General features: G+C 34.2%; 1 protein-coding gene across 1 annotated transcript in view; it reads left to right on the top strand.

Moving 5' to 3' along the window:
- The first annotated feature begins 368 nt into the window (after nucleotides 1-368).
- FANCL (FA complementation group L) overlaps nucleotides 369-17,615 on the top strand; it is a 46,329-nt gene continuing 29,082 nt past the window's right edge. Inside the window, exons 1-5 of the mRNA XM_087823580.1 lie at nucleotides 369-468; nucleotides 5,284-5,342; nucleotides 6,776-6,836; nucleotides 9,302-9,358; nucleotides 11,893-11,993. Coding sequence (XP_087679706.1) covers nucleotides 373-468; nucleotides 5,284-5,342; nucleotides 6,776-6,836; nucleotides 9,302-9,358; nucleotides 11,893-11,993 — 374 coding nt within the window. The 5' untranslated portion in view covers nucleotides 369-372. The remainder of the gene's footprint in view (nucleotides 469-5,283; nucleotides 5,343-6,775; nucleotides 6,837-9,301; nucleotides 9,359-11,892; nucleotides 11,994-17,615) is intronic.

The following is a 17,615-nucleotide window of genomic DNA, read 5'->3' as shown; positions in this document are numbered from 1 at the left end:
GGTACTCGAGGAGGAACGCAACTCCAAAGCTGCAGCAGCATTTCAATAAGATTGGGCAAAATCACCGAGAGGGCTCTGCTAAGTCGGGGCTAGAATGGCCCCGTTCAGCCAGCGCCGTGACGCTGGGAGCACCCCCCTCCCGCCTCTCGTGGGGGCCAATGCCGCCTCCCAGTGAGCCCCCCCTGTGCGGGCGGGGCTCACGCCCAGGCGTCCCCCCAGCGCCAGACCTTCAGCTCCGCGCGCGGGCTCCTCGAGGCCTTTTCCCGCCAACGCCGGGCGTCCCGCCCCCCCAGCGCGCCGGGCGCGGGCGGAACTGCGCATGTGCGCCGCCCGGCCGGCGGACGGGCCCCTGAGGCTCCCGGACCGCGGGCCATGGAGGAGACGGGAACCGGCCTGTGGCGCCAGTTCCCGTTGCTGCTGCCGCAGAACCGAGCGAGAACCGTGTATGAGGGCTTCGTCACTGCTCAGGTACTCGCCCGGCGCCGCTCCCTCGCGAGGAGAACCCCCGTCCCGCGGCGCGGCGCCGCCCCGTGGAGCCTGCGAGCGGAGGCGGTCGGGAGCCCTGACTTCTGGGGTTGAGAGGGGCGGCGAGTAAGGACTCCGCGGAGACGGGAGGTTTGGGCACCGACGGCGTCGCTGGGAGCCCGTTGCTCGCCGCCGCTGCCGCGCCTAAACCCGCAAGCCCGGACCCGGTCCCCGCGCGGGGCCGGGCGCCCTGAGACGGGCGCGCGCGCGGGGCCGGCGCGGGGGCGGGGCGGGGCGCAGGGCCACGCCCCCTGCCCTCCCCTCTCGGGGTTGCTTCCGTCCTAATTCAGCCTCTGACCCGCGCGTACACTTTTTTGGTTTTGGAAATTTTTTTGCTTATCTCTGTTCTCACCCGCCCACATCCACGAGGGTCGGTGGCCGTTCACGGGAATCCCTGCTAATTATTATGTTGGTGTTTCCTGAAGAAAGAACATTTTGGACGGAAACCTCGTTTTGCCGCCCTGTCAAGTGGTGTGCACCCGCCCACATCTACTTGGCACGTTTTGTAGGAAAGTTAACAGCAGTTAATTACGTCTGCTGATTCCAAGTAGCCTCTCATGTGGAGTTATGACACACGTGTAGGGCTTTGTAGTTTACAAAGCGCTTTCCAAGTACACTATCTCACTTAATATTAACCTCAGCCCTTTGAGACGGAAATTCAAAAAAAAATCATTATTCTCATTTCATAGTTGAATAAATCAAGGCATGGGAAATGGAGAGGTTTTAAGTTTCTTGTCCATGATCGCAACAGACCCCCTTAAACTCAGGCTGATTCCACGCCTGGATTTCCCCCCCTCTGTATTTGCACCAAGATACCTTAGGTCAGAATTTTGAGTATAGACTTTTGTTCCCTGACCATTACAGTCAACATCGTGCCCCCTCCCCAGAACACATATTCTTTCAGGATTGGGGCTATATCCTAGGAATCACCATATGTTTCGAAGACTTCATTTTTTGTGTGCAGTTCTTTAAACATAACCTCTCAAAAATATTGAGTGAATTATCAAAATCACTTGCTAAATGAAACTTTTACCTATCCCTAAGAATGTTAGGTGCTGAACAGTTTGAGATTAAGTTGCATACGTAGTGCCCTTTTATTCCTAAATACTCCAGGTATATTTCATGAGAACAGTGACACACATACACAACCAATCTAATAACCATTTACATTTAAATGATTATTGGTATGGTTGGGTTTAAATCTAATATCCTGAATATTTTCTCTTTATTCCATGTGTTATTTATTTTTTATCTTTTTCCTATCTTTCTGTAATTTACATTGTTGTTGGTTTTTTATAATTGCACTTATCTCTTCTGTCAGCTTACTAGCTTTTCTTTTTCCCTAGGTAGTTGCTTTAGGGTTTATAGTATACATTTTAAACCTTTCATGGTTTACCTTAAAGTAATATTAAGATTCCATTTTATACACACTGTTTATTTGTCAGCTATATTATTTTTGTCTCTCTTGTTTAGTGGTTGCTCTAGGGTTTAACTTACCATCTACTTTCAATTCTACCACTTATAGTATAAGAATCTTACATCAACATCTATTTGTCATTTCCTGGCTTTTGTGCTATTGTTGTCATATATTTTATTTCTCTTTATCTTGTAACCCTCCAAATAGACTGCTATTAATTTTCTCTTAAACAGTCAATTCTTTTTTATCAATAGACTTATATTTTTTAAGAACAGTTTTAGAGTTATGCAAAAATTGAGCAAATGGCACAGAGAGTTCCCATATACCATCCCCTTCCCCACACAAACACAGTTTGTCCTATTTTATTAACATCTTACATTAGTATGGTACATTCGTTACAATTAATGAACCAATACCATATGTTATTATTAACTCAAGTCCATACTTTATTCAGATTTTCTTAGTTTTTAACCTAATAATTTTTTTCTGTTGCAGGATCCCATCCAAGATACCACTTTATTCTGTCTTACTTTATTTGTTGTTCAAACTGTTCCAGCTTTGGCACTGTCAGTTATCCTTTAAAGAGACTTCTAAAAACAAGAAAAGATGCCTTTATATTTACTTGTACACTGACTGTTTCTGGTATTTTTTGTTGTATACCAGATTTCCACCTCATTTCATTTTCTATCTTCCTGAGGTTCTTCCTTTAATATTTCACACAGTGTGTGTCTGCTGCTGATTCTTTCAGCTGCTTCATGTCTGAAAAATTGATTGGGCTTTTGAAAGATACTTTCACTGGGTATAAGATGCTAGGTTGACTTTTTTCCTTTTAGTGCTTTAAAAGATGTTCATTGTGTTGAATTATTTTCTATGAGACCTCTTTCTTCTTATTTTTTTCTCTGTGAATAGTGTGTTATTTTTCCTTTGGCTGCTTTTAAGATTTTTCTCTTTGTCATTGGTTTCTGTCAATTTGATAATGATGTACCTTGGTGTAGTTTTCTTCATATATTTTCTCCATAGAATTTGTGCACTTACCCCCCAGATCCGTGAGACTATTTTCATTTAATTTGGAAATAATTCAGCCATTATTTCTTCAGTATTTTGTTTTGTTTTCCCCTCTCTCTCACCTGTATTGTAGACTCCAAATACATGCATATTAAGCCAATTTAAGTTGTTGTATAATTTGTTGATGGTCTGTTCTTTTTTTTAACAGTCTCTCTGTTTTTTTGGTGGGCTTTTTTTTGGATGTTCTATTTCTATGGTTCAGGTACACGAATATCTTCTTTTGCAAGATTTAATCTGCTGTTAATACCATCTAGGATATTTTTCATTTCAGACATTGCATTTTTTATCTATTAAATTTATGTCTTTCTTTATATCTTTCCTGTGTCTGTTTAGCATACTCATGCTTTCCTCAACTTTGAATATATGTAATATTATAACTGTTTAAAAATTTTTAAAGCAGTTCTTTCTGCCATTTTTATATTTATTTGTCTTGATTTCTCTTTTTGTTATGAATCTTATTGTCCTGCTTCTCTGCCTACCTGGTATATTTTGATTGAATGCCAGACATTGTGCATTCTACCTGTTGTGTGCTAGATATATTTTATTCTCTTAAATATTCTTGAGATTTGTTCTAAGTGGCAGTTAAGTTACTTGGAAATAGTTTGATCTTTTCAGGGTTTGCTTTTAAGCTTTGTTAAGCAGAAACAGAGCAGACGTTAGCCTACACTAATTTGGCTCTGCCAGTAAACACTCTTCTATTTGTTGGCTTTTAAAGTACAAGGTTTTCCAACTGAACAGAACTGGAAAGTGGTCTATATATTTTTTCTACAGGTAATTTGAAAGTTACAGTGTTCTCTGTATTCTGATTTTGCTGAAGACATGAGATTTTTGTGGGTTCTTTTGTTCTTAATATTGATCTATATAGTCTTTTGGAAGGATGTATAGAGAGGATCACATTTAGGCAACTGTCAGTACTTTTGTTTCCTCTAAGCCTGGGAAATCTGCTTCTTGAGAGCAATTAACTAAAAAGAGCTAATTTAGGATATATTTTTTTTTAATCAGAAAAGTATGATGGCATGTGACATGACATTTGACCTTTTAAAATGGCTGGATTTTTGCAAATAAGGGACTTTGGAATTTTATTCTTTCAGATAACAGATCAGTAGAGAAGTTTTACTATTTTTCATGTAAATTTTGAATTCCAGATTGTTCTTACACCTATGTGTGGGATGTCTATAAAGTTAGGTTAAAGTTACTACATAATACCTTTTAGTGCTTTAATGAAATAGTGAATTATTGTTACTTGACCTTTTGAAAAGGTCAGTAGTACATTTTGTTTCATTTTTTTAAAGGACATTTAAATGTAATGAAAGTCAGAACTGTAATATTACCATGAAAGTAAAGGTTATGGGGTACATTTAATTGTGTTCCTCTATTTTTGAAACTGCTTTAAGGGAGACTGTGCTCAAATTCTCGTGGTAATTGTTTTTCGAGAATTTTATTACTCTTTTTCATTTTATACTGTTGGAGTAAAAGATTATAATTCTGTTTGTCTTTTTTCTGCTTACCTTTGCTCAGATTTCATGTGTATTATCCTATTTAAGGTACAAAGTTTAAGCTGCTTACTCATTCACTTTCTCAAGAAAGTAAAACTGAATGTATTTCTCAGAAAACAGTTCTTCCTTCCTTAGAAAGACTCTTGAATATACTTGGTATACTTGAATATATAGCTAGTGAATATTTAAATTAAGAGAAGTAAATAATATGTTAGCAGTTTTACTTATTAAATGTCTGCAAGTGTGGGAGAATTAAATACATTCTGATTTATGAAAACATTTCTCTGATATTTGTATGTTTAGATTATTTAAATATATTTTTATTTTATAAAATATAGAAAATTGAAAATATGAAGCCCATAATGTATCACATATTCTTATTTTTACTTATCAATATTTTGGGCTTTTTCTTCTATATTCAAAGCAATTTGAAGGAATTTTCTTTTCAAAAATTTATTTCCTAAGAAATAACATTTAAAAATCTTTTTTATGTCTACATTAACAATTTCTTATAGTTCTTATGGTTATGTGAGTGACTGTATCTTTGAAAACAATCTCAGTGTTTTGATTTCCCAGTCATTACAAAGTTACTGACAGTTATTTTCTCTCAAATGCAGTATTCTGTTGCTTATATTTTAATAAGTATAAACATTTGGATAAAGTTGATACCTTTTAGAAAGTAAAGTAAACATTGCCTTTTCTATGTGATTCTAAAATTAAGTGAAATTCATAACATTATGTGAAAGATGGAAATTTGAACCTTTTCAATATTTTCCACAGGGAAGAGATTTCCATCTTAGAATATTGTTGCCCGAAGATTTGCAACTGAAGAATGCAAGGTGATGTGGTGTTTTGTTCTATACATGCATCTTTGTGGGATGGGCAGTCAGTTAATCTGGTACAAACTGATTTTAGTCAGTAGAGTTTGGCCTAAAATGCTTATTAGTCATTTCTGATTTTTCCAAGTCAGTGTGCATTTGTAAATGATTTTTCCCTCGTGCTGTAGTACTTTTCAGAGGTGACATATTAATTCTCTAATTTTCTTTTTAATTCAAAGCAGTAAACTGGAGTTGTGTAAATTTCACTAACAAGTATTGAACTGAAGTATAAAGGGAGGCTACAAAAGAATTAGAAATAGAAAGCTGTGTTGTGATTAGAAGCGGGAAATGAAAGGTAAAGAGGAATGGATGATGCTTTCCAAGTTTCTGGCTTAGATCCCAAAGCTAGAGAAGAGAACACTAATGGAGAACTAGAAGAGAAATTGTTTTAAGACATAGCAGGTGTGAAATATCAAGAGGAGTTATTTAGTAGGTAGTAGTTCTGTTGGTGTGGAATTCGAGTGTGAGACTTGGAATTGAGGTGTATGTGGAAGTCACAGTAGGCATGGGGTTTGGGACTCTTGAGTACGGATATACTTCCCAGTGCCTGCATGTATGGGGTGAAAAGAGAAAGCCAATGACATACTCTTGAAGGCATACCACCACTTAAAGGACTGGTAAATAAAGAGTACCTTGGAAGAAGGCTAAGGGTTGACCAGAAAGGTAAGAGGAAAATCTGAAGCCGAACAAAGAGAGACTTAAAGAAGGAGTGATTAACAGTGCTGAGTGTTGCAAAGGGATCGTTTTAGATATGCTTAGGTTTTATGTAGACAGAAGCCAGGTTTATTGGGTTTTAGAGTGGGTAGAAAGGAAATGTAAATAGTATAAACTACTTTAAGAAAAGAAAAAGAGTGGCCAACACTATGAAAACTCAGGCCTCCTACTTCTAGGTAAGTTAAATCTCTTCCTAGAAGAGTTACTTGCCTAGCAATGTTGAGAGCACAGCTGAGGTGATCCAGTAGACAGATGAACATTAACTATCACTAACACAATTAAAAGTCTGTATCCTTTTAGTTATATTACTCTGGAATTTGAAGAAGATTATATTGCTACATATACTTTCTCAAATACAAGTTCTGTATATTATGATCTAAACTGTTGGTTCTATTTAACCTTCCTTGGAGCAGAATCTAGTTCAGTAGAAAACTTTGCTATGTTTAAAAAAGGATGTACTGTTTGCCTATTATTTGCTGATTGCAGTTATTTACATTTTGAAATAAAATTAGTATTGTCAGTTTGAAGGGCTTTTAACTCTATATAAGTGGTAAAAATTTTGTCGTCAGAATTATGTTTGTCATTCTTTTCTATGCTTATGCCTGTTTGTGTTAGCATACATGTAAGCTTTTTCCTATTCTGAACAATGAATACATTATTTTATTCCATTAAAATTTTAGATTACTATGTAGTTGGAAGCTGAGGACAATACTTAGTGGATACCATCAAATAATACAACAGGTAAGTCCTTTGAAAGGTTTATGTTTTAAGCAAGGATAAGAAATTACTAAGTTTACTCTTTTTTAAAGACTTACTTTGCAGAATATTGTAACAAACTAGTTGCTAAATTTTGTAGGCTTCATCTCTATGAAATATTTTAAGGATCTATACATTATATAAAATGTTTTTCTGTCTCAGAATCCTTAGCACATCTACTGTCAGCATTTGTGTTGAAACTGATTTCCATCCTTGAGATTTTAGGGTCTTCAAGTGCATTCACCCTTATCCGGATCCATCACTTTTTGAGTGATTTTTCTGCTAAGACAGAATAGTAGTGGTATGAAAAAATGCCAGGACCCATTTAGGAGTCATAGGATATTTGTGCCCAAAATAGGATTGTGGTTCTAGATTAATAACAGAAAAGGTGTGGAAATCACTTGGGATCATGTATGTGCATATAATAGGAGTAGTTGTAAAGGCTCCATCAGTGAGATACAGGCAGGATTATTTTAGTTACTCTTTTAAAATCATTTTATAACTGGAAGTGTGTACCTTTCAACCACCTTCACCCATTTTGCCCACCCCCTGCACCCAAGTTTAGTTACTGTTAATGTTTAGCTTCCTCTACCTAAAAATTCCTTTAAAGAGTTAAGAAACTTTAAAGCAAAATCACTGTTACTGAAGCAACTGAAAATAATGAAATGCCTCTTGTAGAAAAATAAATTAAGTAGAATTGCATTTCATTTGTATGTTTTTCCCTCCTATATTTTCTCAATCTAAAAGGCAGGTTATTATCTATGATAACTGACAGTGACAGAAACTCACACATAAAGCATCACTGAACCACAAAGAAATAATAGGAGATAAACTATTTGATTTGTAGAATGTAGGCTGTCATTGCTGGCAGTATAATTACAGCAGTGTTTTAAGAGGATGTTTAAATTATTTCTGTTTTCTCTCCATTGCCCCCTCCCGATCCCCTATGACTATTTATATTATATATTAAAGTTTAAGAAATGAATCTATTGAGATATTTAAATAGCCTGAAAAAACTTTTTAATAAAGACTAAGTATAATAAAATTTCTGTTTTTCTTCACCAATTCACCAAGAAGGTCCCTAGAAAAAGTCCCAATCTCCTCTCTGCCCTCCAGTTGGTAACGTAGAACCCAGTATTAGTTGAGTCTTTGTTTTATTCCAAAGTCCAGATGAATATTACTATTCTTGCCTTGTATCATTTTTAAGTAGTAAATATGGGTCAGGGGGATCAACAGTCTTTTTCAGTGACGGGCCAGATAGTAAATTTTTCAGGTTTCGTGGACCATAAGATCTCTATTGCAGCCACTCAGCTCTGCCCTGTAGCTCCAAAGCAGCCATGACAAGAGGTAAAAGGAATGACTTCACTGCATTTCAGTACAAATTCATTTACAAAAGCATGCATTGGCTGAATTTAGCCTCTGGACTATAGGTTGCAAACCCTGGATATAATTTATTACTCATCTCCACTAAACTAAGGGGTGGGGGGTAGATATTGTACAGAAGAAGGGAAAATCAAAGATTTGTTCTACAAACATGTACCCACTCAAAGCTATGTTAATATGTGAATCATATGTCTCATACATTGCTGAAATATCTTAGGTTATTATTTTTGTATCTAAAGAGAGTGAACAAATTCACATACTGACTTTGCCCAGAACTGTGTGGCTGTAGCACAGAGCATCACAAAAAGTAACACAGATACAGTATTTTGACTTCAAGCAGAGAAATGATATAGTTTTATCTAAGAACAATTTCAAATTAGAATTTAAATTTAATTTCTTTTATTATATAGTTATTTTAAGAATGATTTCTAAGAAATGGAACCATGATTCTTAAATATTCATTCTACTTTAGAAGTGGTGGGGTTTTTTTGCCATTTTGTTATATTGGTTTTACCTTATTGAAAGATTGATTCCTTTTGAATTAATGTGGATTAATTGTGAAAGGACAAAAATAATTATTATAGGTGGTCTTTAAGGTCAATAAAAAATAAAAATAGATAGTATTGTTTATAATTATTAATTAATTGCTCTAACTAGTTTTTTTATAGTTGTATAGATTTGCCTGATTTTTATATTTTATGCTCCTATTTTCACGTTCTTCACTCCTATATCACTTACAAAAAATAATGGTGTGGTTTGCTAGATTTGCTAAACTTAATAGTAATCAGTGCTAAAGGACGAGAGGAGTGTGTGAGGTTTTAAGTGAAATTCTTACTCAGTTCAGTATATCTCACCAGAGTAGATTTTTAAGCTTTAATTACTCTTTCAAAATGAAATTGGTAGAAATAGTAAAGACAATGACCAATATTCCAATTCTTATACTTTTATGCTATAGATATAGCTAATATTTTTTTCACATTCACAGGGACCTGTATTTTATTTCAGTTTCAGTGACTGGAATATTCATTGTACAAGTGAAATTAATTGGAAATGTTATTTTGATCTAGAGAATGAAGCACTCTCCTGATCTAATGAGCTTTATGATGGAGTTGAAAATGGTTTTGGTAAGCATTTGTTTTCTAACACTGTTACCATATCCTGTAAGTCTTGATTGTTTTTGTACTTCTCGTATGTTTTTTATCTTACTGTGAAAATCTTGGTTTCTGCTGTTAACATAATTATTATTTTTGGCCTATCGATTATTTAATTTTGAAGAAACAATCGTTGATTAAAACCAAAACTATCAAGTTAATTTCTGAGTCACAATATTCTCCTCAGTACATTTGTTACTGCAATTCTAAATAAAATGAGATCCTATTTTTTAGCTTTCTAAATAAATTATGGACAGTGTTGGTTATATTATTACACAATTATGACAGTGTACCTAGAAATAGAATAATTATTAGTTCATTTGTTGGGGTGTGTTGTCAGTAATAGGGTTCCTATAATATAATCACTGATGAAAGTATTGATACCCAAATGAAATCAGTAGTTACTGAATTTGTCAGGAAATTCTGTAAATCTCCCATGGAATTTCTTAGTAATAATTGGGCATATGGTAGGTGTTCTGTATATATTTAATAAATGAACAATTACCCATATTTTAAAAAACTGTGTGAGGTGTAGGCTATTTTATTCCCATTTTAGAGCTAAGTCATTAACTGCCTTAGGCCTCAATACTAGGAAATGTTCAAGTTAAATGTACTAGGATTTAAAACCTGTGTGTGTAAAGCTTGTGTTCTTCCTTCTATATACCTTTGCCTCCTTCTTTGTAAAGAATGCTTTGTTTCTCTGACTTTTCCTTTTTTCCTGTTATGCTTCTAGAATAGGAGTAACTTGTCTGACCTAAGGTAGAAGGCAGAGTTTACAAATATCATAAATTTAGGATTAAAATACATTTTTATTATTATCCAAGTTTCTTTTTATTTTCAATATTTGTGGGTAGCAGTAATTAATATTTCTGAATAAAAATAGAAATTTCAAAGAAAATACTGTATAGCTGTTATAAATACAGGAACTATACTGACTTATTTATTTTTTTAGAAACAGAGGATAATCTTCATAATACAGATTTATTTTTATGGACCAGCAGGCTAATTACAGATATGAGGTATTTAGTTTGTAAAAAAGGCAATATTTTCCTTGTCTTCTAGGAGCTTACCTTCTAATTAAATCCAAATTGATATTCTGGGCTTTATAAATCTGGTTTCACAGAGTTTTCTAATTTTAATTTTATTTTTTAAATCATAAAACAAATTTAGAACTTTATTAAAGTACTTTCAGCTAATAGTAGTTCTGATTTTGAAATACTGTTTTGTAAAATCTGTTTCTTTCTAGTGTTACCTTAATTTGATAGTATCCTATCCATGTTGAAAAAGAAAAAGGTATAAGGGCTAATAGATTAAACATATACTTAAAGGGTTAAATTTTATACCTTTTATTAGCGTTACATTTACCAGAAACATTTATAATTTTTGTGTTTGTTTCCATATGGCTTTGTTAGTTATAGTATCCGATTTTTTTTTTAAAATTTTATTTGTTTAGTTTTTACAATACCATTTGGTAATCCAGGCCATATGAACATCTATATAAATTGTAGATACTTTTATTTTTACTTTCCAAATAAGATATTTGTCTAGGATAGCACCTTTGAAGTAATTGGTAATTTTTGGCCTCAGCAATTCTAGTGATTTTTGTATTGCTTCTTTAAATGTAATTTTAGCCCTGCTGGCATGGCTCAGAGGTTGAGCATCGACCTGTGATCCAGGAGATTGCTGTTTGATTCCCGGTCAGGGCGCACCCAGGTTGCAAGCTCGATCCCCAGTCTGGGTGTGCAGGAAGCAGCCTATCCATGATGACTCTCTCATCATTGATGTTTCTCTCTCTCTTTCCCTCTCTCTCTCTCCATTCCTCTCTGAAATAAAGTTATATTTAAAAAATAAATAAAATAATAAAATATAATAAAATAAAAACGTAATTTCAGTTTTGTTTGGGGGAACATAAACCATCTTAAAGATATCATAACGTGAGCCTAGTAGAAAAAGAAACTATGATCTAATCAGATGGCAAAACACTTAGACTTACCTGGTCTCGGATTTACATAAAATGAAAAAAGAAATTAGCAGGTATTTATTGTGATAATGAAAGGTTTTTGTTTATAAGGTGATTCATAATGGTGTACAAATATATCAGTTTAGGCAATGTACTTAGAGTTCAGGCTTTTCTTTAAAGGTACATGTTTCTTTCTATCAAACTTTATGTTCACAGGAGTAGTAAGATAGTGGTGAAGCCTTGGGGATGAGTTTTTTTTTTTTAACTTTTTTCATCTTTGATAGATGTCATAGTCTAGGAGAATATTAAAGTCTTACGGTTGAAGGTATAATAATTGACATTTTTATATGATCTTCAGTGTAATCTTTTAACTTTTTCATGTGTCTTTTTTGATAAGAAATGGAAAGAGTTGGTTGGATTTTCTGTAAAAACAATGGATACTTTAGTTAGGCACAAAGAAGATTATGAAATTGTGTTGTGTAATCAGGTGCTAACATTTCATTGTCTAGCATTCCTTAGCCAATTCAAGTTTTTTTCTTTTAAACAGGAAGTTGCTTTAAAGAATAAAGAAGAGATACATGCACTACCTCCTCCTCCCCAATTCTACTCAAGCCTTATTGAAGAGATAGGAATTCTTGGTTGGGATAAGTATGTCTATTTTAAAATATGTTTTAGAAATGCCTTTTTTTTACACATTTCAATTAGATGTTCAGCAATTTATTTTATACCTGTTTTTAGTTGAACTGTTTCAAGGCATTGATGACATGGATCATGTGTCATTTTTTGGATGTAAAGTGATAGAATAGAGAAAAATCATTTTGACTTATTTTCAGGTGCTTCAGTGTTAAGACCTTAGTTTTTAAAATAGTTAAGAATGTAGGAAGGCATTGGAAAGGGAAAAGGAAATCTTCTAGTTTTATTTCTGTTAAATGGAGATACTTGTTTATACTAAATTAATTCGAATAACTAGACAAGGACATTGATTATGCTCATCAGCTGTGTCACCTTCGTCAAGTAACATAACCTACCTGAGCCACATTTTCTTCATTTTCAATTGAAACTAATAATACTTAATAGTAAGTGTTGAAAAGAAACATGTTATGTGACTCAAATAATCCCTGTGTCAAGTAGATATAAAGTTGTTGAGATACTACTTTACCCCAAAATGTTAGACTGTATATGAGTTTTACAGAGTTTTAATTTGTGTTATGATTTAATTATAACCAGTAATAACTTTTGTTATATAACACAAAAGGACATAGATGCTAATAATATGATTTTCATTCTAAAGTACCTTTATAAATAGTGTTTTTTCCTCATTCATATCCAAACCACTGAATAACTGCAGGTTATCTAATAGTGAAAATATTGTTTTTTTCTAAATTTGTAATGTGTTGATAGTATCTAATTTAAATAGAATTTGCATTCAGCTGTTTAGAACATGCATGTGAAGCAATAAATATGAACCAGTCTCACAAAAGCTTCTCCATGTTCATTTAATACATAGAGCATTGGCATATTCATTGAAGTATAAAACGTTTTATGTTCCTTATAAAAAAGCAAAAACTTACATGAAAAGGAGCAGTGTGAGAGTTTCAGGAAAGGTGAGGTCCTTTTGGGCTACAGATAATTTAAGAAGGTTCTTAGATGAGGTGGGTTTGGGGATAAGCTTGGAAGGAATATAGAGAGCCTTAAAAGGGAGGGATTGGTAAAGGCAAGGCTATAATGATGGAAATGGACAATTCATTTTTGGATTTTGGAGTAAATAAGTTGCTCACATAAGAGGATTAATATCAGGGCCAGACTGAAGGGTCTTGACTGCTAGGCTGAGGATTCTTTATACCCAGGTAATGGGGACTCATTGAGTACTTTTAGCAAGGTGTTGATATGGTTAAAAAGATACTTAGGAAGATTAATTTAGTCATGGAAGGCAGGATAGGTTGGTGTACAGAAGAGACAGGAAGTAAAGACACCAATTAGGGAGGTTGTTTTTTGAAATGTGGGTTTGAAGTATTAATGCTTAAACTTGAGAGTAGTGGTAAAAATGGAAATTTTGATGCTTTATTAAACCATGAAGGTCTCAGTTTGCCGTTCGATGTTATTACTATATAAATATATCTAGATATTTAAAGAAAGAAAAATTATATGACTTAGGCTGTTGGTCAAAATAGGTACAGTATTTCAAGAGATAAAGCTCATTCCTTTTGCTGCTCGGTACTGATAACATTCATCCACTAACAAGAACAAAAACCTCCCTAAAGCAACTAATATCCTTTTTAAATGTTTATAAAACTTAACTGTCAAGTTTAGTGCCATTTTGCTTATTGCAAGCATACTTGCAAAGAAATGCAGCAGATTACAAATACGAAGTAAAATGCCAAAGGTATATTTTATTTCTTTAGATTTTATATTTGTGTTGTTATATTTTTAGTCAAATTTGAATATGCCTAGCTAAGTAATAATACCCAAACTCCTTCTAGATATAAATTTTAAATGTGATTTCATAACATTAAAAAAATTTGAGCTTTCCAATGATGGAAGTTTTCTAAATATATTAAGTGAATTATTTATCTTATTTAAATGAGTACAATTAATCCATATTGTTTAAATCAAGATACCCACTGTAACAATAAAGCAGAACATTTGAAATAGACTTTTTTAAGACTGATTTTTAAATTACTTGTAAGAGCTTATCACTATTTTATTTTCCTCATTAATATCTTTTTTATAGACCAGACTCTAAGATTTTCTTTTCTATTGTGAATAGATAGAAATATGTTCTTTTAGTTAAGATATAGGTTAAGCTACTATTAGCAAAGAGAACCCCAAATCCTCACTATTTCAAACAGGATAGAATTTTATTCATCTCTCATTAACAGTTCAGAGGTGTGCAGATGATCAAGAGTGAGTCCAGGTGGCTCTGTTCCACAAGGTCATCCAAGAACCCACATTTCTTTCATTTGTTTCGCAACCATCTACTGTGACTGCATTGGTCAGTAGCTAGTATAGTAGCTACTCATCTCTGGTGGCTATTGGTGTTTATATTTATATCTATATATTTATATTTAAACTAAATTAAAATGTCAGTGTCTATACTAACTATATTTTAAGTCCCACATCACCAGTGGCTGCTGTTTTGGACGGTGCAGATGTAGAGTACCTCCATCACTGCAGAACGTGCCAGTCGTCAGAGCTGCTCTGAGAGTTGTTCTTGTCTGTATGGTCTTTGCTGGCTCATATTGGCCTGTCTCAGATCTAGTCTAAAGGAAGGGAGAGTGAGAGGGCACTGGAGAGGAGAAGACACAGTTTTGTTAATAAACATGATCCAAAAGATGCACATATCAATCATTTTTGTTTGCAGTCCATTGGCCAAAATTTAGTGATACGCAGATATGCAGGGGCAGCTAGGAAGGGTTGCTAGCTGGATGGAGTGTACCTGCTAAAACTCGGTGTAGTCGGGGGTGCTGTAGAGGCAGGGGTTCTATTGCCAAAAGGAAGAAGGCGAGAGGAAATACTAGGAGACATGTGGCAGTCTAGGTCACATGTAATCAAAGTGTTAATAATCATAATGAGGTTTCTCCGTGTCCCCGAAACAAAGTAGACAGAAACCAACATGGGTAAAATGTTTAATTTTAAATGACTAGGCTAAGATTAACCTAAAATTATAAATGTTTTTACTGTTTTATTTGACTTCTTAAAGTTTAATAAAATTAATCTTACCATTTTGACTGCAAGGCCATGTTTTGAGCATGACATTTTCTCTAATGTATTATCTCCATGTCTTAAACTGTGTGGAAAGATGATAATCTTTGTTTGTGTGACTGGAAACAAAAGACTAGAACTTTTGTTTATTTCTGTCTAATTTTTTAGATGTTCAGTAATGATTTTGAACATCTGGATAAGGAGCAGCAATGTGAAGTATGAAAAGTACTAGTTGGTGATTTGTTTCTATTCTCTTCCCACCCTTCTTGTTCTCTTTTTGTGTATATTCACCATGGTTATAAGGCTTAGAAAGAAGAGCAGCAGAGTTTTCCCACACCGTTTCTTATCCCCAGTCTTATTCTTTGAGACAAACACTCTGAAATATTCATGCTTGCAACTTCCATATTTTTTAATAATATGCCTATGTTCAATATTGCTTGATTTATTAGTTTTAGGAATTACATACTGATTACTATAATTAGAAAGGATTTAGCTTCTACACTACCACCTCTCTCCCTTCTTTACTGTTCTTTTTTCTTCAATTAGGGTTAATATTTGTTAAACTTCTTTCATGTCCATTCAGTTAATGATATGCATTCTTTTACCTTCAAATTAGCAGTTAGAAATTTTAGTGTTCCTAATCTTTCCTTCTCATCTCTTCCCCCTTTCTACCTCTCAATTTTTGTCATCTTTTGCAGTGGTCAAATATATTTACATTAGTATTTGTAGCTGTAATTCTTTTAGCATTGTCTATTGCTGGGTTTTTAAAATTGTAATTAGTAAGCAGTTTGATTTTTTTATGACTACATAAATACTTTTCATTGAAAAGTTAATGGTAGAACAATTACAATTTTAACATAGCTTCATTGTTTATAATTTAGGTTAAATTTTCTTCTTTACTTTTTGGTTTCTTATTTTTTTAAAAGTATTCCCTGAATTTCTCCTCATATATGTCATACCCTCTGTTCTGTAGACTGACTGACTTCTTTTTTGCCAGCTCTCTCTCTCCTGGAACCTCCTTTTTCTGTCTTCCGTGTTTTGTCAGCTAATGTTCTTCAAACCTATTTTTATTTTTATAAAGTTTGTCGAAAATTTGCTTTAGTCGATGCCATTTTCTTCTTGCTCTTTTTGTAATTGTGGGGTTGTGGTTTTTTTTTCATTTTTTAGTGAGTGGATATAAACGCATGTGCTTATATCAGCATCTTGAATCTGAAGTGTTAATGTTTTCAAAGAGTTAGGTGCCTGTATATCTGAACTTAGAGTTGTATTGATAAAATGTGTGATAAAGTCTCATGTTCTAAATATTTTGGGGGAGGGGGTTTGAGATGTTTACAGATATAACTGAAAGAAATTAATTATTAAACATTTTTATATAAAATCATTGATATTTTTATGTAAATAAACATTTTTTTCTGGAATAAGATTACTTTTGTTTTCTGAAACTTTTTATATAGATTTTGATAAACATTCCTTCTGTTGATAAAGGTTGTTTTATCTTTTAGTCTGTTGTTGAAGATATGTGTCTTTTTCAGATTTAGATCTATTTTCCATTACAAACAGTGTTCCACAACTTTATTGCCCAGCATTTTTTTTTTTTTTTTTGAAATTGACCCACTTTTACTATTATACCTAGCCAGTGACTAAACAGCATATAGTGATGTTAAAAAAATGTTTCCTGGGTTAGAAGGCTAATGTTAGTTCTGAACTCTAAATGGGTCTTACCATCAGTCTGGGTGATAAGTTGTGCAATACTCTTAGGCTACTTTTTATCTTTACAAGAGAATAGTATTGTAAAAATGTCAAAAAATATCCACATGCCCAGTTCACTAGTAAATATACTACTAAATTTGAACATTTTTGGCAGTAGCTTATGCTACTCAAGGGACCATAGTTTTACAGAATGATGTATTTCAAAGGGTATTGGTTTCCGTTGTAGAAAATTCATGCATTTAGAGCAACTTAAAGCCAAAACAACTGTGCTTGTGCTATATGTTTAAAATATTAGTCATCTTGAATGCATGCCCAGGTTAAGTGTCAGAAGCTATATATCGCACAAAAAGAAAATTTATTGTTAGGAGACCAGGCTGTACCTGTGCTTATACAGCATTTTCCTTGGAGCATCAATTTGAGTATATGAACTAATATCAGCCAGATTTTTGTACAGTAACATTATTGATAATAAAGGAAAAGTTCATCGCGGAGAAAACAAATAAAGGAAGCATAAAAGTCTCATACTGTATGAAACTACAGAAATGGATCAAAGAGTTTGACAGGAAGTTTAATGTGTACATAAGTAGAGGCTGACAGGAACATGCTGTGTGTGCCAAAGGTTCCAGTGATGGAAAACCGAAACATAGTGCTCACTGACCACAGCATGAGCCTTGACACACATTGTAAATAATCCAGAGATCTATGACTGCATTAAGCACTAGGCTGGTGTATTAACGGCAGTAAATCTATATAGCAGCATAAAGGGCTGGCATGCAGAAATCCTTCTGATTAATTTTGTAGTGGATTAATAGGAATATAGCATATATTTTCATTTCTAATCCTACCATTCTTTCCCCC

Source organism: Miniopterus natalensis, chromosome 13 (assembly GCF_054644295.1).
Source record: "Miniopterus natalensis isolate mMinNat1 chromosome 13, mMinNat1.hap1, whole genome shotgun sequence".
Taxonomy (NCBI): Eukaryota; Metazoa; Chordata; class Mammalia; order Chiroptera; family Miniopteridae; genus Miniopterus; species Miniopterus natalensis.
Note: the sequence above shows the minus strand (reverse complement) of the source record. Positions and strands in the feature narration are given on the sequence as shown.